Source organism: Oncorhynchus mykiss, chromosome 17 (genome assembly GCF_057628025.1).
Source record: "Oncorhynchus mykiss isolate SJ-2025 chromosome 17, ASM5762802v1, whole genome shotgun sequence".
NCBI classification, from domain to species: Eukaryota; Metazoa; Chordata; class Actinopteri; order Salmoniformes; family Salmonidae; genus Oncorhynchus; species Oncorhynchus mykiss.
This window is the reverse complement of record NC_143038.1, coordinates 50,582,513-50,603,839: the sequence shown is the minus strand read 5'-3', so window position 1 is coordinate 50,603,839 and position 21,327 is coordinate 50,582,513. Positions and strand designations below refer to the sequence as shown.

Genomic DNA, 21,327 nt, shown 5'->3' with positions numbered 1-21,327 from the left:
TTCAAACCGAATTCCAATAAAGTCAAGTACTCTTTTGGTCTATGCAGGGTCATATAAGAAATGGCTCTGGGACTGAAGTCATCAGCTTCCAAACCCAGGACAGTGTTGCAGACTGGTCTGTTCTATGGATATATGTTGGGTTTCTTTAGATATCTCATGAGATTGTGATATGGTTGGATTATATGATTCTGGGCTCCTGATTGTGTAAACATATTTTTATGTGATTTCTTGAAGCGGTTTGTGCTGTATTTTACACATGTTGTAAACAAACCCCCCACTGGAAAACTAAAAACATACTGTCGTTTTATTCTAGTGTACTATAAGACTGCCTACTCCTCCCCGTTGGTGGCCCTTCTGGGAGCAGGAGGAGGAGAGAGAGGAGAGGGAAAGGGAGAAGAAAGTGTCAGAGTTCTATAACCACGGAGCTGTGACAAACAGCACATTTCTCCCCGTTTTAATCAGGATAGTGGAAGTGATGTGAAGGTCAGATGATGCAGCGCTCCGTTTGACCCTGAAGGTTGTCGTGCAGTCACCGCCGCACTGAGATGCCCAGATCAGAGAGGGGAGCATGAGCTGCTAACACACAAAGAAAAAGACCCTCTGCTCCTTGCCCCTGGACATGCCTTTTACACTCTGTGTAAAAGCCGACCGTTCTGGTCCTGCATGTGGGAACAACGTGATCCTTGAACGGGGGGAGCTCAGTGTAGAACTATAAAGGCCAAAGGCATCCGGTAGGGGCTCAGTACCCTGAGATCAGCAGCTGTGAACCAGCCACCAGGTTACCTCTCACAATGCCACACACATCAATTCACTGAAAATCCACACTAACACAAGGTTATAGTAACAGTACTGCACTTTCCATGTATAGCCTAACCACTGATCAAGCAACATTATGGACTAAATGTTCAAATCCTGTTGTTGCAGGATTATTTTGCTGTGACAATATAGGTAACCTTAAGATCCTACATCTGTATATGCAAAATACCTGTTTGTTTTTCCTCTGTTCTACATGAATAAACAGGGACACGGATACTACTTGCTTCAGGTTGAGTGCCAGGCTAAAAGATGCAACAGCAGTACACATCTCCAGTGACTCGATTCAGCAGCAGGCCTCCAGATAGCTGTTTTCCCTGAAAGTTGGCCCCATCTTAAAGGTGAAGCTCTCATACATTCCTCTCTGTCTCTCTGTATCTCTCTCCCTCTCTCTTCACTTAGCCAGTGAAGGTGCATTTGTCACTGTACCCAATGCCCTGCTTGTTAAAGAGACATTCCTGACACGCACGCACACACCCCACCCACACACACACACTCACAAAGGGAAGGCATTTCACATTCAGCCGTTCAGACATCATTAGAGGGTAATTGAGTGGAGAACGGTGTGCAGCCTGAGAATCTGCTTCTGTCATACCTGCCTGCTGCCCGGCCCGCACCCAATTCATTTTCACTCAGACAGAGTGAGAGAGTGAGAGCGAGAGAGTAGACAAGGACAGGAAGATGTAAGTAAGATCTCCAACTTCTTTGACAAAAGTGGAGCTTTCACACCGAGATGTAATTCATACCCTTCACTGCTTAAATACAGCAGAAGCAATTTGTTGAAGAACGAGAGAGACGAGACGAGAGGGGAAAGAGAGGGAGAACGATAAGAATGAAACTGCTCCCTTCATCGGATTGCCAGGAAGGGTAATACTCTATGCTCTCACAGCTCCAAACATGCTAAACAGAGCGGACTCTGAGTCCTCGGACCGGCTGATTGACAAGTGTGCTGGTGTGCTGGTACATGGGCAGAATGGGGAAGTAGAAATGGGGGAAGTAGGCATGGGGGAAATAGGCATGGGCACGCTGGCGGAACAGCGAACGGTGTGGAGTAAGATCCCAGCCCTGCAGCCTAGACCCGGACTGATACATGACTGTGGGTCACTGCTGTGGCACACAAGGGACACTAACGCACAACGACGGGACAGATGGAGTTGGAGTGAGTGCTGAGCGAGAGGCGGCACACACCTATTGTCCAGACATTGATAGAGGTCAGTCAGAGGCCCCTGTGGGAGATACAGTGTGCCTAGACCAGGACCTGGCTGGACTGGGAAAGTCACAACTTAGCTGCTCATTGAGAGAGGAGTAAAAGACATGCAGGTGGCATGCAGCAAGTCAAAGAATAGAGAACACTAGAGAAAATAAACCACGAGTCATCTGGCACAGCCTTGGCATTGACCCATGATTGCTGTTCTTTATACATTTGGCCTGTGTGTGTGTGGGTGCCTACAGCCATACTAAAGCAGCCATAGATAAAGCGAGTGCTAACGATGTGCTGACACATACCGCGGTGCCTTTGCGGCAGCAGTAGATTCCCCCCATGTCCTCAGCTCAGCCTGTCCCTGCTCTGTGAGAAGGGATGGAGGGAAGGGGAGGCTGTGATGTGCTGCCTTCCTGGCGATGGAAACGCTCCCAGGCTGACAGGAGAGGACTAACTTGGTACAGGCTGGACCCACTCTAACACCACCACTCTCACAGAGACACAACTAGACTGTGTAGAATATCAACGGGTAGAGAGAGAGATGCGCCACCTGTCACGCCCCCCACCCCCCCCACACACACACACACACACACACACACACACACACACCACCACCAATCACCACCAACCCCTAGCCCTAAGGCCCTCTGCTGGCCCTGCCACCTCCAACCCACATCCCTGCCTGCCAAGCAACCAGACAGCCACCCGCCACAGAGGCCTGGCCTCAATTAGTCTGCTATCAGAGTCCCTGCCCAGCTCTCTCTCCTAAAGGAGCTCTCTCTTTTTCATCCTCGGGTTTTATCTCATGCTTCTCACAATCTACACTCTATACTAGAGTCCAGGTCTCTATAGGACTTCACTTGCTCAAAGCACCCCCCACTCAACGCTGTAGAAACCTGCTTATCTGTGAGGCAGAATGAGGTCTGTAGGCTGCTACAAACAAATACTGTTACACTATGTGATACTGCTCACAGAGATGGGTAGGGGATATCTCGCCCTGGTCCATGATGCTGCTAATGACATGGGTGGGGTAGTCCTCAAAATGGAAGCTGGGACCAACCTGCCTGCATGACATCTAGCTACACCAAACATTGAGTAAGCAGCTTGACCGGGCAGACCCATTGTGGCCCCACTGAGAAAGGGGGGGGGGGGGGGCGGGGGGTACCAATCTGCAGTGCTCTGCTGCTCAAGCTGTCACCTTAGGTTTGATAGGGACATTTAGGTCTTTGCTGCTAGGTGTCCCCCTTTGTCACCCTACCTAGCCATGTTCCCGTGGTGGAGGTGGATCAAGGTCTCTTTCCCTCCCTGTTCCTGATACTCCCCTCCTCCTCCTCCTCCTCCTCCTCTCATCCTCCACACACTAGCAGCCACAGCACGACTCCCTCTTTAATCTGTCTTCATTCTCGATCCACCTCCTCTACTCTCAGCTGAGTCCGTAGCCACTTCAGCACAATACGATAAGCACATTCAGACTCACCACAGTGAGACAGAATTACATAAGCTCCCATTAGACCTTTAGATTTGGTACATCTAAAAATTACAAAATGAGCTGTCAGTCAAAGACCACTTCCTGTGTGTCCTTGAGGTGAACTACAATAACATTTTTTTTAAAGGATTCTGAACAAGTGAGAAACACATTTAATCTATGAAAATAACATGGCTAATGCTGTCAATTATTCCATTTGAGTTCTCAAGGAAGTGAATACTGTATGTAACGATCAGTTAATGTCCCATCGTGGTGTGCAGTCCAGACCTCATTTGCCAGCCAGCTGTGGCAGAGGTGGGTGGGGGCAGGCTTTTAACACTGGCTGAGCATAATGCCAGGTAATGTGCTCTTTGAGGGTAAGTGAACGCAGCATCAGGCTCCTTCATCATCATAACGTTAGCGCTCAGGCACATTAAAATACTTGTCACCAGCTATTATCTTTATGTGCTCATGTGACGGCCTGTTTTCCGAGTTATGGATTAGGCTATTTCTCCAGCAACCTGTTTTCTGGAGTCAAGGCGGCAGTGTAAAACAAGCCCTCGCAGTTCAATTTGGCCCTTTTAAATCATAAAATCACACAAGTGAAGATAGTGGATGAAATCCACACATTGGATGGTACTACAGTATGGCTGACTTTAACACAAGGTCCTGTAATATTGAGGTAATACTCACTTGTCTGGTCTTCCAGGCACCTGCAGGCGTAAGCGGCACTTGTTGGCACTCTGAATCTGATCCTCCTTGATCCGGATGAGTCTCTGGAGAGCTAGACACCAGTCCTGGGCCACGGTCGTGTTCAGGTTCTATGATCCACAAACACATAAGAACATCCAGCTGTGACATGAAAATATAGCAGTACATACTCCCATGTGCATGCTATGCTGCTTCCATTCACAACCTTCCATTCACAACCATAATATAAGTATGCCATGCTTATAGTCACACCATCATGCATGGACTATAATGACATACATACACTCTCTATTATTAAAAGAACCGACCACACCCTCCTCATAAAACTGCTCTGATTTATACACCCTTTCATCAACCCATGGCCAAAGTACTTTCATACCATCAAATATAACATTTACACATCATTTACACATTAAATATAATCAATCAACCATGCAGAAGTATTTCCTATATTTGTTTGGTGGAAATTTATATTATAACTGGGTGGGGTGTGAAAATCAGTAATATGGAGAAAAGCTGATTGTACTCCACCTAAGGACATTGTGGTCATTAAAAACAGAGGCCACCTTTCCACTGAGAGGCTCTTTGGTGATTGCTGGAGTACACTGTGACTATGTTATGTACAGTGACTTTAAAGTCATGATGGCAGACAGACACACTACTGAGGTGTCCTGAGAGAGGCACTCCGTTCTTCAGGAGATAGGCTCAGAGATGTGACAGATTTGAAGGGTCACATATGATCACTATTGTGGCACTGTTTGCATGGGGATATTGAATGAATTCATGATGGTATCAATTGATGATTCGAGAAAGATTTGTAGCTTTTCTTTGCTCATATTTGAATTGCATTTTGAATCTCATTGTGAAGGTTTCCGGAAAGAGATGACCCCAAATGCCCTTCTTCTCTATCTATGTGTAATTAACATAGTTGTTGTTGTACAGCACTGAGCATTTTACAAAATACTTTGTGTTATGCGTTCTCAGGGATTTAAACCTGTAGTTAGTTGGGTTGTAGTAGAAACAAATCGCCTTTGATCAACCTTACATTTGCAAGCAGTATTTAGAAATATCAGCTTTATTAATAATTTGTCAAGCTGCAAATGAAATATATTTCAAGTAAAAAGCAGTGCTTTTGGAGGTCAGATTGCATGTTTTTAAAGTGGGTAATTTGGACATAGACTTTTGTGAGTAACTCTGAAGCAGTCTGGGCTGTGTAGTGATGCGAAAAATTACTATAGTAGACCCACAGGTTGCGGTTTGGGCTGTGTTCTAAGTAGTGAAGTGGGGTGGGGTAGTGTGGTGGGGTGTACCTGGTATGTCCCCTGTAGCGTTCCCACCAGTAGTGAGATCTCCTCTACCACAGACAGGTCGTGCTGCAGCTCCTGGAGCTCCTGGTAGAGCCGAGGAGGACCCAGGATCACCTTCCCTGTGGACAAAACACAACATGGCATGTCACACTATAGTACACACATCAACAGGTTACATTATTAACATCAAATCAAATGTTATTTGTCACATGCTTCGTAAACAACAGGTGTAGACTAACAGTGAAATACTTACGGGTCCTTTTCCAACAATGCAGAGTTAAAGATTTAAACCAAAAATGTTTTTGAAATAGTGACACGAGGAATAAATCCACAGTGAATAACAATAGTGTGTGTGTGTGTGTGTTGGTGTGTGTGTGTTGGGGTGTGTGTGTGTGTGTGTGTGTTGGGGTGTGTGTGTGTGTGTGTTGGGGTGGTGTGTGTGTGTGTGTTGGGGTGTGTGTGTGTGTGTGTGTTGGGGTGTGTGTGTGTGTGTGTTGGGGGGTGTGTGTGTGTGTGTGTGTTGGGGTGTGTGTGTGTGTGTGTGTTGGGGTGTGTGTGTGTGTGTGTGTTGGGGTGTGTGTGTGTGTGTGTGTGTGTGTGTGTGTGTGTGTGTGTGTGTGTGTGTGTGTGTGTGTGTGTGTGTGTGTGTTTGTGTGTGTGTGTGTTTGTGTGTGTGTGTGTGTGTGTGTGTGTGTGTGTGTGTGTGTGTGTGTGTGTGTATGGGTAGAATCCAGTGTGGGTCCTTTTGGTTCCAGACTTGGTGCACTGGTACCGCTTGCCGTGCGGTAGCAGAGAGAACAGTCTATGGCATGGGTGGCTGGAGTCTTTGACAATGTTTAGGGCCTTCCTCTGACACCGCCTGGTATAGAGGTCCTGCTTGGCCCCAGTCATGCGCTGGGCCGTACTCACCACTCTCTGTAGCGCCTTGCTTTGTAGTTGCCGTACCAAGCGGTGATGCAGCCAGTCAAGATGCTCTCAATGGTGCAGCTGTATTACTTTTGGGGGATCTGAGGGCCTGTTCCAAACTCCTCGATGTTATTGGATAAATCCATGGAATATATACCAGTCTATGCTAGGGAAACAATCCTGTAGCTTTGCATCTACTTCATCGGAACACTTCTGTATTGAGTACATCACTGGTACTTGCTGAATTTGTGCTTGTAAGCAGGAGGATAAATGTATGGTCTGATTTGCCAAAGGGAGGGTGAGGGCCTTGTAAGAGCTCAAGTTCAAACAACTATTGCAATCCCCAATGGAACTGCAATTCTTTACTTTCCTGAACTACAATCACTAGTAGAAGTACCAAAGGAGATCAATATTTGATGGATCGATCACTGACGTTATTTGTTGAATGATCTGAATGTAATCTGGATGTATAACTAAAAAGCAGATAGAGAAATGTGGCCATTTGAACGTGAGATTCACCAATCAATTTGGGAGCATACTGTCTTCACATTCTCCGTCTCCAACCTCAGGGGATCAATAGTCCTGCCTCTCACTCCCATTCTCCCTCCTTTCTGCCCTGGCCCACATCTCTACACACCGCTCCAGGAGAGTGACGTTATTACATTTGCAGCAAGATGTAGCTGTGGAGCTGTCCTGTCCTGTGCTGTCACCACAACTACATAATCAAGTAGCTATGGAGCTTCGTCAAAATGCAGGTTACTGAAGCATGGTCCTTTGTGGGAGTCTCGTGGCTTGTAGAGCTAGGTGTGTGGTTGTATCCACAAATAGACAGAGAGAGAGCCAGCGAGAGTGGAGAGAGGCAAGTATTGTTATCTTAAAGAGAGCCTTTGTAACCTTTGGGGATTTAATGGGATCTCTGACACGGACGGGCACAGACATCTGTCATCTGTGAGACACGATCAATAGCAGACATCTGAATATAAAGAGGTGTGCCTGCCGTGATCCTCTGTACACAATGGCTTCCCTGAACCTGTGAGGCTTTGGGATTCGCTGGCACACAGGTCCGCTGTGTCCCCGCACGCCTGGAGTTGGACTCAGCCCCAGAGGTGAATGTGCTGAGTTGTAATCCAGCGTAATCCCGTTGGTGTGGCAGGATTGGTTTTCACACTCAGACAAGGTTATTCACAGTGGCCGCCGGGCACGTAGCAGCAAGGCAGGGCTGAGCCCACAGGGTCCCCTGCCCATCCTTCCAAGGGCAGCCACCTCATGTAACAACAACCAGCAGGAATATCCATGCAGCTGGTGCTGCATCCAGCTCTGGGAACTAACCTGAGGGAATTCACAGCAGCCACTGCTTCCAAATCCCCAATATAGAGAGATAGAGACTGGGACACAGAGAGAGACTGGGACACAGAGAGAGAGACTTGCTTTGGCAATGTTAACACATGTTTCCCATGCAAATATAGCCAATTGAATAGAATAGAATAGGAGAGAGAGAGAGAGAGAGAGAGAGAGAGAGAGAGAGAGAGCGAGAGAGAGCGAGAGAGAGCGAGAGAGAGCGAGAGAGAGCGAGAGAGAGCGAGAGAGAGCGAGAGAGAGCGAGAGAGCGAGAGAGCGAGAGAGCGAGAGAGCGAGAGAGCGCGCGCGAGAGAGAGAGAGAGAGAGAGAGAGAGAGAGAGAGAGAGAATATTGAGAGATCTCTTCTCCATAAATAAAGGAGGGGACTAGGGCCAGAGATGAAAAATGTGTCAATTTCTCACAAAGCCGTGGGAGCGTGGGATTTAGGCAGGACGCCCCGCCGAATTACATCACAGGGGACGGGGAACTATAAATAGAGGGGCCAGCCTGTGTGACTGGCAGGCTGGAAAGTAATTCAACAGATGCACAGAGGAAAATTCCTGGAAAGGCATGATTAAGGGAATGACTTGCATTGGGCCAGTGCAAAATGTTTTATTTAACCATAGCTTTTCAAACACGAGAGAGAGAGAGAGAGAGAGAGAGAGAGAGAGAGAGAGATATTTAAATTTACAGTTAAATGATCTCACAGTGTTGTAAGGCTTAATCTGCAGAGAATCTAAGCCTAATCTTGGCCTCCTTGTTAAACTGTTTGTCTTCGCTGAGCGTGACACGGTCAGGCGCTACTGTAAAAGTCGCCATTAATATTGAAGTCATGGAGCTCCAACTTTAAAAGGCTGTTCCATTACATCCTGATAAGGCATTGTATCTTCTCCTTTACATGGCACATTTATCAGGGATCTCTCCACCAAGCTGTATGCGCTGTGAGGGGGGGTAAAAGGACTACATTCGATTCCTATCTAGTGCTGCTGCTTCTCTAATTGGAGCTGGAGAGGAAGGGAATAATCTCTGCAGATTGATGACACCACTCCAGATATGTTTGTGGTCTATCAGAGAGTGAAATGAGACTGTGGAGGGTGCGGCAATGTTTTCCATCATCGCTATTCTTTTCACAAACACATCCTCAATCAGAGTGACAGCCCTGTGTCACCAAAATTCACTTGGACAGTTGACAGTAGGAAACTGATTAGAGGGCTGTGCTGAGTCAGACCATGGGGCTGAGACTAGGAGTCTGGCCAAGTGATGAGATTAACTGGACTACATGTAGGAGATGATGAACAGGGATAGAAAGGTCATGGAAGGATGACTCGGGAGGCTTACCAACCTGGGGGACAGGCACTGCCAGGGTGCTTGGCACCGCCATGCTGGAACAAGGTATCCTTGGCCTGGGAGGCCTCCTGACCCACCTCCACCACCTGGACCTGCAGCAGGGGGGCACTCCACTTCATTGTGTACTTTGGCCCAACAGGGACCAGGCTGCTGATATCAGGGGGCCCCCTGGTGGTGGAAAAAATAATACAAGTTAAATCAAAGCTCTTCCCAGCATTCCTCTCCTCCTAACAGAAGCACTAATCCCAAACCACCAACAGGAGGAGAACCGAGGTGTCACTCTTTGAATTATCACAAAAATAGCTGGAGAGCAGAATTAGAATCTGTCTGATCAGCAGTGTTCACGACAGAAGCAGGACCCCCGGCTGTGAGCAGGGTTCATTTTATATTCATATATTCCTGTAATCAAGCACACAATCAACATTGTGATCAGTTTGTCAAGATTCTAGAGGGCAGGCAAAGTCAACTTCAGGGGAATCAAGTTGAACAAAACATGGGGTGATAATTACTTTGAAGGCTGAACAAGAGAGCTTTGAGGTATGAACGTCTCAGACAGGAGCTTTGCAAATAGAGGAAAATCTTTCCTGTTTACCTTCAGCTCTGAGAAGATGTGATCAATGGTGCTGTCATAGAGGATAAATTGGAGAGGCACCAAGAAATATGTTGTGTCAGTAATCTAAGACTCCTGTTGCTCTAGTTAAGCTGCCTGCCATTTGTTAAAAGCTGATAAAACTCTGGTAACTCCAGATAGTGCTAAAGAACGCTATATTACTCTTTGCTATGCAGTTTGCCTAAATATATCCCTGCAAAGCCTTGTAGGCTGAGCCTCGTGGTGCTAATGCTGTGGCGCCGAGAAGGTGTTTGTGTATTTTCACTGAAGAGCTGTTTAGCAGAATTTATTCTACTCTACAGAGACACCAGACTTGTTCCATGTCATTTCAGCAAGCCATGACACCCACTATCTCAGATTGTTCTGAAAATTATTTCTGTAGTTAGAAACCGATAATATTAGCAATCCTGCAACATTATTTTGTGGAAATATAATTTAATCTCTGAGAAATGTAGCTAATTTGTTGCACTGAAATTGGCCATTTTAAATTATTAGGCTTCATATAATATTTAATAAATATAGAAACATAACATCCGATTTGGACCACATTTTTTCTAACAATGCGTAAGACCTGAAGATTCCAAAGAAATGGCCAGAAGCCACCCAATGACCCCCCACGCCAATCCCAACCCAACAACAACTACACAAGATCAGTTCACTATGTTTGACAAGTAGTATGGAGCTACAGCTTGGAGTATTGTTTCTTCATCTTATAGTGCCTTCAGAAAGTATCCATTCCCTTTGACTTATTCCACATTTTGTTGTTTTACAGAGCATGAATTCAAAATGGATTAAATAGATTTTTTTCTCACCCATCTACACACATTACCACATAATGAAATACAAAAATATCTCATTTACAGATTGTATTCCTGAGTATTCCTATTTCCTCACATCCCTGAGTCAATACATGTTCGCATCACCTTTGGCAGCGATTACATACTCTGAGTCTTTCTGGGTAAGTCTCTCAGAGTTTTGCACACCTGGATTGTACAATATTTACACATTATTCTTTTTAAAATTATTCAAGTTCTGTCAAGTTGGTTGTTGATCATTGCTAGACAGACATTTTTAGGTCAAAACTGTAACTAGGCCACTCAGGAACATTCAATGTCGTCTTCATAAGCAACTCCAGTGTATATTTGGCCTTGTTGAGGTTATTGTCCTGCTGAGAGGTGAATTTGTCTCACAGTGTCTGTTAGAAAGCAGACTGAACCATGTTTTCCTCTAGGATTTTGCCTGTGCTTAGCTCTATTCCGTTTCTTTTTATCCTAAAAAAAACTCCTTAGTCCTTGCCGATGACAAGCATACCCATACCATGATGCTGCCACCACCATGCTTGAAAATGTGAAGTGTGGTACTCATTGATGTGTTGTGGTTGCCCCAAACACAACACTTGGTATTCAGGACATAAAGTTAATTTCTTTGCCACATTTTGTGCAGTTTTACTTTAGTGTCTTATTGCAAACAGGATGGATGTTTTTGAATATTTTTTATTCTGTACAGGCTTTCTTCTTTTTACTCTGTCATTTAGGTTAGTATTGTGGAGTAACTACAATGTTGTGGATCCATCCTCAGTTTTCTCCTATCACAGCCATTAAACGCCATAACCACCCACCACTTACTTGATGTTGATGTTGGCACAGATGAGTATGTCGTTGAAGAGGAAGACTTTGCGCTCCTTAGACTTCAGGACCTGGCCACGCTCCCCGTACACCGTCTCAATCAACGTCTCACAAAGCACCAGTGACCCCTGGTCTGAGTTCAGTTGCTAAAGGGACAGAGCAATCGGGACAATGTCTCAAGACACATCACAAAGTGCCAATTCCCCAGGGTTTCAGTTCAATTGCTAAGGAGCACAGCAGGCAGGCTAAAGTTTGGTTAAGTGAGTGTCTCATTGGGAATCAGTAGCAGATCAAGGTAGGGTTGTGCAGTCAGGGCAAACAGAACACATTCACACACACACACATGCTCACACACGCTCACACACACACACACACACACACACACACACACACACACACACACACACACACACACACACACACACATTCACACGCTCACACACACACACACACATTCACAGAAATGTTGTTGTATACTACAGTATGTGAAAACACACAAGGCATACTTTCCTAAAGTGCATGGCAAAGGGTAATATAACAGGAAGTAGTTGTATTACTTGGTCCAGTAACTTCTTATTTTCAATCAATCAATAGTCAGTTTTATGAATTCTAAAACAATCTTCTGAAAAAAAATTCATTACAACAACAGTAAAGCCGAAAGACTGAACGAACGCTAAAGTACAAATATATAACTCCGATACAGTGTCCCACTTTAATGTTTATGTTTGTTCCATACCCTCACAATTTTATGAATAATACATTTGTGTTTTGTCCATATTACAATACACATTGCTCTACATCCTGTCACATCTCACAAAATTGATTGTTATATCTGTGGGGAATCAGTAACAGTGCTTGGAGTTTGTTCAGATGGCTTGGGAAATGAGTCATTAGTCAAACAGTAGCCTGTCTTCTATGATCACAGAACTACAGCACCCTCAACAGGCAGACAGATGTAAGTTATGGAAGGGCCCCTCAGAAGTGTCAACCATGTGTATGCATGAGTGACTGTTTTGTGTCAGAGAGAGTAAAATGGAAACCTCAACCTGTTCCCACTCACAGAGTTATCTCCCCTATTCCACTGACTTAGATACTTAGAGACAAATAATTAATATTTCACTGGATGGTTATGGAAGAGAGCTGCTTCCTATTGCAATTCTGCAGTCTCACTGCAATAAATGGAATTATGTGTGGAGCAGACGAGATTGGCCGAATCAGCTCATCTCAGACCTCTGGAAAATTCACCATCATGGACCAGTATAAAGAAAGAGAGCGAAGGAAGGACAGAGAGAGAGAGAGAGAGAGAGAGAGAGAGAGAGAGAGAGAGAGAGAGAGAGAGAGAGAGAGAGAGAGAGAGAGAGAGAGAGATGAAGAATGAGAAAGCGAGAAAGAGATGGAGAGGGAAGAAAAGAACAGCAACAGGAAAGGAGGGGGGAGGTGGAAACGAGAGGGAAAGGAGAAGGCGAGAGACTGGGGAGAGATAACTCTCTCACGGTTTCCAATTAAATGTCTCATTTACCCCCTAATTCCTCTTATTCAGAAATGCATTTGTTCAGATTTGCAGTGTCTAGACTGTAATTCCAGTGTGGTAATGGAGAAGAAACGCCCCTGCCGTGGTGTTTGGATGCTGTTCAGGGGCGATAATGGGCATCATTTCTGGGCAATGATTTTTCTAAATAAAAATGATTTCCTAGACTGTCTGGGATGGTAATGTAAGTGATGGCTATATAGCCTAATTCATAGATGTTTAGCTCATGCTTATACCACAATGGGGTTAGAGGAAGGGCTCTGGGGTTTAGCCACATAGTGAGCAGGTTGATTACTGTGTGTGTCGTTGTGTGTGTGTGCAAGTGTGTGTGCATGCATGTGCATGCTATGCCGTGCATGTGCTTTCTGTGTTTGTGCAAGTGTGTGTCCATGTGTATCGCAGTGGTTCGGTCACCTTGCAGAGCAAGCGGTCGCTGACACTGCGTGCTAGCTGCTGAGTCTCAGCTATTTGGTCGGCCACACGTTTCTGTTCATTCAGCTTCTCGGCCAGCATCTCCAGTTCAGTCAGAGCCAGCTGCACAGGCAGGCGGTCTACGTGACCCTTAGGTGTGTTCTTCAGCATGTCCTAAGAGACAAACACAGAAACAAACATTAAATAAAGTGAATGTGTGTGTGTGTGTGTGTGGTGTGTGGTGTGTGTGTGTGTGTGTGTGTGTGTGTGTGTGTGTGTGTGTGTGTGTGTGTGTGTGTGTGTGTGTGTGTGTGTGTGTGTGTAAGGCCCAGAGCAATGTAAAAGCCCATCGTTTAAGTTTTCATATTTATCAAAAAAAAACAAGGATTTATTGAGCTTCATCACAGATCTCTGTGTGTGTGTGTCTGGCTTACCTGAAACTGTGTGTTCTTGTGGACCTGCAGAAATATGTCCTTGTATTCTGTGTGTGAGTCCCAGAAGGGTTTAACTGCTTTAAATTGAGTTCCCTGTGTAATGTATGATTTAACACAGACACTCCCTCTCCGGAGTCTTGAGTTTTAGGCAAGAGGAAAACGCCTAATTCATATTCATAACTTATCTTTGAATTCATGGATAATCGATGCCTACTGAGGGATGAAATGAGGTACTGCTGTTCCAGTACGCAAGTTCAAATCAAAATCTTTGCACACACAATCTTGAGAGAGGATGAGTAAAGGAAGAAAAAGGAGTTGACTGCATGAAAAGCTAATATGGTTATGCACTTGGCAGCCCTAGCTAAGTAGAGCCATGCCTGGTGTTGGATTTAGAAAATGTTGCTATAGTAGATTTCATCTGCCCAATGTACAGTATCATGCCATGTGCAGAACTCTTGATTAGGTCAATAAAACATTGTCTGGTGTAAATCTCAGATTGTTTATATTTATGTTTTCTAATATGACATTATCTAGTCACTGTTAGCAGTGATAAAGATTCTGGTAAAGGCATATACCTGCAGTAATAGGATGAACTGGGGAAAGCGTTGGATGGGCTTCACCATGAGGCCGTACAGGGTGATCCGATCAATACTGGACGCCTGCTTCTTCTACACAACACAGGACAAGTAGGTTTACATAAACAACATAGCATAGTACAGTCAGAAGATAATCCATACACTATAAGAAAGACACCTTTAGTGCTTATTCAGAGGAACAAGATATATAGAGTTTAGGAGTGTGGGAGTAGGAGTGGGTTTAGGTTAGTAAGGTGTGGAGAAACAGACTTTGGTGTCTGTGCGGGTCAGTAGAGAATGAGTAAAAGGAGGTGGTCAGTGTACAGTATATGGGTGTGGGTGTAGGTCATAACACAGGGAGTGAAGTCCTACAGCTGTGTATGAATAGAAAACTGCTGATAATAACAGCCACAATGTGCTACACTGACATCATCCGAACAGGTTCATCATTAAATACAATTTAAATACAGTTTACTGTGTGAAACTTCAGGTTTGAGAAGGTGCACTGTACAGTATGTAAGAGTTGCTAATTGCTAATGTTGTTTTTATATATACATCGTGTTGTTTTTATATATATATATATACAGTGAGGGAAAAAAGTATTTGATCCCCTGCTGACTTTGTACGTTTGCCCACTGACAAAGAAATGATCAGTGTATAATTTTAATGGTAGGTTTATTTGAACAGTGAGAGTCAGAATAACAACAAAAAAATCCTGAAAAACACATGTCAAAAATGTTATAAATTGATTTGCATTTTAATGAGGGAAATATATATACAGTGGGGCAAAAAAGTATTTAGTCAGCCACCAACTGTGCATGTTCTCCCACTTAAAAAGATGAGAGAGGCCTGTAATTTTCATCATAGGTACACTTCAACTATGACAGACAAAATGAGAAAAAAAAATCCAGAAAATCACATTGTAGGATTTTTAATTTATTTATTTGCAAATTATGGTGGAAAATAAGTATTTGGTCACCTACAAACAAGCAAGATTTCTGGCTCTCACAGACCTGTAACTTCTTCTTTATGAGGCTCCTCTGTCCTCCACTCGTTACCTGTATTAATGGCACCTGTTTGAACTTGTTATCAGTATAAAAGACACCTATCCACAACCTCAAACAGTCACACTCCAAAGTCCACTATGGCCAAGACCAAAGAGCTGTCAAATGACACCATTTTGTCTGTCATAGTTAAAGTGTACCTATGATGAAAATTACAGGCCTCTCTCATCTTTTTAAGTGGGAGAACTTGCACAATTGGTGGCTGACTAAATACTTTTTTGCACCACTGTATATCGTTTTGTTTTTATATGTATATATATATTGTGTTATATATATATATATATATATAAAACGAAGGATTTCGAGTTGTTGAAAGAGAAACAATAAAGCAACTACATTTTTAACCAAGTATCAAGACACTAGTAGAATATAGTATAATATAAGAGCCTAATTAAATAGTAGCTGTGACCGTTGGTTAGAGAGTATTTAAAGGAAAATAGAGTGTATTAGAGAGAAAAAAAGCACATGGACAAGTCTACTTTGTAACTCACCTTTAAGAATTCCAGGAAAGCTGGTTTGGACATGCATGCCTTTTTTATGAGGGCCATGGCATTGGTGAAGTTATTGACATAGTCACTGTAAACATCTAGCACCATGGACTTGGAAAACTGTGGAAACCCAGAAAGGTGGGATTATGGGAAACACAAAACCTTTGGATATCAGATCAGGAATCTGGTGGCTTTTTCATGAAACAAATGATTTCAGGGACAAGTCATGTTTGGTTATTTGATCTGTGAAAACGTCTGACAATATCTTTTTTCTGACAGATCTTCGAAGTTCCTAGAAGTTCAACAGCTCATCTAGTAATCCTAATACTGGAAATCCACAGGTCATTTCAATGTTGCGGAGGGTAGAAAATGGCCATTTAAATGTGGTATTTAACACCCCGATCTGTTAACACCCTTCACAATCCTTTAGAGGGGGTGAGGTGGGGATGTTGAGACGCGGCTGTGACAGCACAGTCCTTCGTTCTCCTTTGATTAAACACTAAGCGGGCTGCTGACAGCAGCAGTAGCTGGAGGAGCAGTAGCTGGAAAATTACCCAGTCTCACATAGAAATTAACCCTTTACTTCACCTGCTCTTCAAGCCAGGCAAAAACAACACACAGATACAAGTGTGAGACCTATAGCATAAATCATTAACATCTGGGTTACAAATCCACACTCAGGTGAAAAAGAGAAATCACCTCTCACTCTCCCACAACAGGCTCATTTGGCTGGTGTCAGGATATTAATGAAACATCACAATAAACAGGGCCAGTAGGAAGGCAGATGGGTCGGAATGGTGTCTTTGATAGGTAAATAATGAGCAAGCCTTATGGATGAGCACATTGCAGAGGGTCACAGCAGCACACTCATAGATTAGTCCAATGGACCAGTGCCAATGCAATAAGCACACATATTCTGAGATTATTTGCTGCAAAAGAGATATTCATCTAAAATGTAATTATCTCCATGTTTGAGGTTAGTGTTGTTTTCTCAATTTTAAGTGCAGCTCATTATAACTGTGTGTGTGTGGAAATTGTCTTCTGATGGGAAAACTGACTACTTTTTAAAAAATATCTCTCTCTCTCACTCTCACACTCTCTCACTCTCACACTCTCACTAACCGAGGCCACAAATAGGTCCCCAATCTTCTCACTGCTGTCCCACTCAGCCACACGTGATGCCAGTGCGATCTGGAACATGGAGTGACACTGAGTGATCTCCCGTAGACGGTGAAATATGGGCCGGATCTTCCGTGGGCTCAGGATGCGTGGGTCCGCCTCTAGCAAGGGCCTCTGGTACTCCTGGGGAAACAGTACACCCAAGTTAACTTGGATTAGGTGTGCTTTACGGTAGAGAACGATATAAAATACACAGGTAGGCCCTGATCATAAAAAAGCCTCAATAGCAACATCTCTCAACAGATACAACAGCAGCATCCAACAGAGCTTGGACCCTTACTGGAAGGCACATTGATGTAATCGTCAGTTAGTAACACTCCTATAAGCAACTGCAATTAGTTAAGATGCTGTACATTATCAAAACTAGTCGACTGTGTAAAACATGTGCACATTACTGCAATGTCTTTTAAAGTGAGTCATTTAAATATGGCAAATGTAATCTGTGAAATCAGAAACTGCCAGATGCAGTAAGCAGAAAATCAGCAATGAAAGTCAATGTTTGGAAACAACAATAGATGATAGACTAGTGCTGCTATTGTTGTTTTACAAGCTTCCCCTGCCCAACCATAAATCCTCCACAGCAAATTAATTATCGACAAGTGGAATATGGACAGGGGGCATAACACAGGCAATTTCTGATTTTATAGGACTGAAGTCGCAGTTCTTAACGTAATGGCTTTTTTCTTATGTTTCCTCTAGCAGTGAGCTGGCCTTGTTGAATGAAAATCACAAAAAAGGATTAACATTCGCAATTATCAAACACAATCATCTCATGACAAAACAAAGGTAGTACAGCGTTGTATCTTAACAGAAAACATAACCCTCCCACTGATCACGCCTGTTTCCATTTCAGCTGGTGTCTCTTCATCTCTGAGGGGAGATAACGAATGCTTCTCTCTCCACCACAGAAAAAGAGAAGAGAGAATCCCATTCTGTGATTCTGTGAAAACCTGACAGAGAGAATCTCTCTCTTAGCATCAGCGGGGCACCAAAGATGTGAGAGGAATCTGTTCCATCACGATTATTTATGCGGAGCAAGCCTGGTAATTTCATACTCATCTCCAGTTTCCTTTTCAGACGCATTCTTAAATGCTGAAAAGATGAAAGTATTACATCTGTCAGAGTAAGCATAGGGCGGAGGAGGGATGGTAGGGAGTAAAGCACTCACCTGGAGGATTCTCCTGAGGGACTCAAGATAACTGCGCTCACTCTGAATGATGGAACCCAGGATGTGGCGTCTGACCACCTGAGAGAGGAGTCCAGGCAGGTAAACATACAGGTGAGAGGTCAACGGTCACACAAAGAAAACGGCATGATGGGAGTGTGTGACAGGTTGTTTGATAGTACTAGGCTACTGTAGTCATGCCTGGGCGTGTGATTGTAATCGGGTAAGAGAGTTTGGGTTGGGCAGCCTTCTTTTCATGAGGCCCGGATTTACCCTGAGGTTTCCCTTGAAAGGAGTAGCCCTGTACTTAACTGTAGCAGACATATTTCTCCCAATCGTACTACAGAGTCAGTGTTGCCAATCTAAATAAAATTGTTTGCATCATTGCCTGCATATCACATGAATTTAGATGTTCACAGAATACTCTGACACACACACAAATGCAAACATCTGTATACACACATACACACCTGCTGGCTGCTCAGCCCCTCAGGCATGGGGCTCAGCTGTGCAGGAGGCTGTTTCACCTCCGACACAGCCACATCCAGGTACCCTGCATCATCCTCCACATCCTCTGCACAGGGGAACACACACACGCACACTCAGAGGCACATTTACAGCTTTCACATCTCAACTGGAGCCACAATCCCAGATGCACTCCAACTTTATTATCTCTAAAATATAAAGAGATTTGCACTCTGCATGAAAGACTTAGGAGGGAAAAAGATATTGCAAATGAACAGCATGAATACAAAGGCGTTCAGAAGGCACTCAACAAAATCCAAACTTCCCTGCAACCATATAGACATAGATACCAAAATCTGATTTTCGCCAGCCAACACCACTTCAATTAATGACTTTGGAACAATAATCGTGTGTCAGTATCTGAAATATATAATGCTGCCCAGATTCCCCCTGATCAACAGCTACAAATAGAACCACTGGCCTCTTTACCTCTTTTTGATTGTTTGAAAAATGATTTGATTTGTGGCTCTGTTATCTGTGGTTTCTGGAGCTGCTCGACACTCCATTAACTGATGGTAATCTGGTTCCATTGTGTATCGAGGCTTCCTGGGGTACAACCTCTGTCATGTGAGATTTTCTGCCCGTTCCTCTCCCATACATCAAACCCTTCCGTTCGCCACAGAGTCTGTCTTTAATCGGCGCGAGCCGCTCGACTTATCCCAGCTGTGTCATTTGAAATATCTTACATCGTTTAGATCATTTTCCACGAGTCTTTTCTCTTTTAAAGCTGGGATTGGAAAGGAAATGGGAGGCTTTCTTCTCTATCTGCCTCTAACATTACTTTTGGCTCGGCTAGCGTCACACAAGTTCTCCACAGCAGCTTAATTCAAAGCGGCAGATGAAATGTATGTGAACTCCTGTCTTCCACAGAAACTCTCATTTCACAACAAATTTACACATATCTCCATAAAAGGGATACTTTCATCTGAGACAGTCATTTGGCAAAAAGTCATTTTGAAGAACTTTTTCCCAGATTACCTGAGTGGTCCTTCTTGTGCAGGAAGGAGACTCTCCGCATGAAGGCTATTTTGGTCTTGTCCAATCCATCCTTGGTCCCACTTCTAGCGGCCTTCATTAGCTGGTGAACCTGGTTCAAAAGGACAAAGAGGCCAAAACAGTTAGTCCACGAGGAGAGAGAGGACAGAGCCAGGGAACACTGCAGAGTAATCCACAAGGAGAGATAGAGAGAGATGGGACACTGGATGCATCAAGCCATGAATACTGCCATATGCGCCTCTCAGTTGGTCTGTAACTGTCTGATCTAGTCACTAATCAGGAAGTCTATGAGGAGATCATAGATTCTGCTAACCACAAACTCCACCCTGAGTATCACTGAGGCCTGGCAGACTCGTGATGCACACAGACCCAGAATATACCCATGGTGGTGGTATTTTTAAATGATGCCACTTCAGGAAACTAGGTTATCAACTTGGAGAAACTGGCAATGTGTTTATGGATGCAAATGTGTTTTACTCATTCATGTATCCCTAAAACTGGTCCTCATACTAAACTAGAAGGAGAGAGACAAATCTCTCATGAGAACGACTGTTTGGAGGAAAGCAGAGAAACATTAGCAAGGACAAGATGGTTAAGATAGTGAATCATTATAATGCACTTCATACTACAGCAGGCATATTTTGGCTTTGGTAATATTGTAATCATTGCATAGCCTTCTGGGTGCTGTAAGTTTGAGTTCTAAATTGATGTCATGTTGTGTTTTCTTACTGCCAGTTATATACCTTGGTGTCATAGTTGTTTTTCCCACCCAGCCTCATGGCTATTTCACGTTTGGTCCTGGCACAACGCTCCCTCAGCCGACGCACGTCAGGGGAGTACTGCTACAGTACGGGAACGCCACAGGTGTTGGGCAGTGTGGTGCGAAACAGGTCAGGGCAGGTTGTGTTAAACCACACAGCAGGACACAGGGATGAAGGAAGGGAGATGAGACAGTGGAATATTGAGGGAAAAGGGATCAAGACAAAACAAGCGAGGCAACACCTGGATTAATCACAAGGATGGAGAGCGGAAGCTTAGAGCACTGCGCTGGTCAAAGGGTAATGTCAGCCTGGACTAATAGCAATGATCTTGGTGAAGGAAGTGAGTGCAGGGGGAAGGTTGAGGCAGACATGAAGCGGGAGGAGGGGATGTTCATAGACTACCTCCTGCTGTGATATTCATTTCAGTAAAGCTACCATCGTTTCTGCCCAAACGTAACGAGCAAGTGTTCATAACAAGCAGGTCATCGCTCCCCTCTGTATATGGATATCATTTCATAGAATGTTTTCTCAATCTACGTATCAATAGCACCAGCTCAGTCAAATATGTTTTGTCAAAACTTCCCCATAGTGTACTCGACATACACGTTATATACACAGGGATGAGACTGGACCAAGTCTGACCAGAATAGCGCACAACTTCAATGAGTATATACTGCCCCCATGTGGCGGAGAGAGAGCCTACAGTCACCTACAGTATGGTTATAACATACAGCTTCTGGACAGTGTCATGACTTTGATGCCTTTCGAGTGAGAAGGAAGCTTGTTTATTCTCAGGCCACAAAGCGAGAATATTAACCCACCCAGACAGGGCTGATGCATGTTTCATGTTCTTTGTATTTTCCCCAACAGTTTCTCAC

The 21,327-nt window shown here is 44.2% G+C and overlaps 1 protein-coding gene across 8 annotated transcripts in view; it reads right to left on the bottom strand.

Annotated features, from left to right (window-relative positions):
• Nucleotides 1-21,327, bottom strand: part of arhgef10la (Rho guanine nucleotide exchange factor 10 like a) — a 109,425-nt gene that overhangs the window by 66,872 nt on the left and 21,226 nt on the right. For 5 of the 8 annotated variants that reach the window (XR_016488007.1, XM_021569476.3, XM_036950490.2 and 2 more), the window contains 12 exons: nt 20,432-20,530; nt 19,671-19,779; nt 18,638-18,741; nt 18,171-18,248; nt 16,946-17,125; nt 15,827-15,943; nt 14,272-14,364; nt 13,266-13,436; nt 11,324-11,469; nt 9,084-9,256; nt 5,501-5,616; nt 4,173-4,300 (listed from right to left, as the gene is read on the bottom strand). Coding sequence is in view for 7 of the 8 variants with exons in the window: in XM_021569476.3 (XP_021425151.3) it covers nt 4,173-4,300; nt 5,501-5,616; nt 9,084-9,256; nt 11,324-11,469; nt 13,266-13,436; nt 14,272-14,364; nt 15,827-15,943; nt 16,946-17,125; nt 18,171-18,248; nt 18,638-18,741; nt 19,671-19,779; nt 20,432-20,530 (1,514 nt within the window). In the remaining variant the exon portion in view is untranslated. The remainder of the gene's footprint in view (nt 1-4,172; nt 4,301-5,500; nt 5,617-9,083; nt 9,257-11,323; nt 11,470-13,265; nt 13,437-14,271; nt 14,365-15,826; nt 15,944-16,945; nt 17,126-18,170; nt 18,249-18,637; nt 18,742-19,670; nt 19,780-20,431; nt 20,531-21,327) is intronic. The other 3 variants (XM_036950493.2, XM_036950492.2, XM_090205865.1) reach the window with 1 other exon arrangement.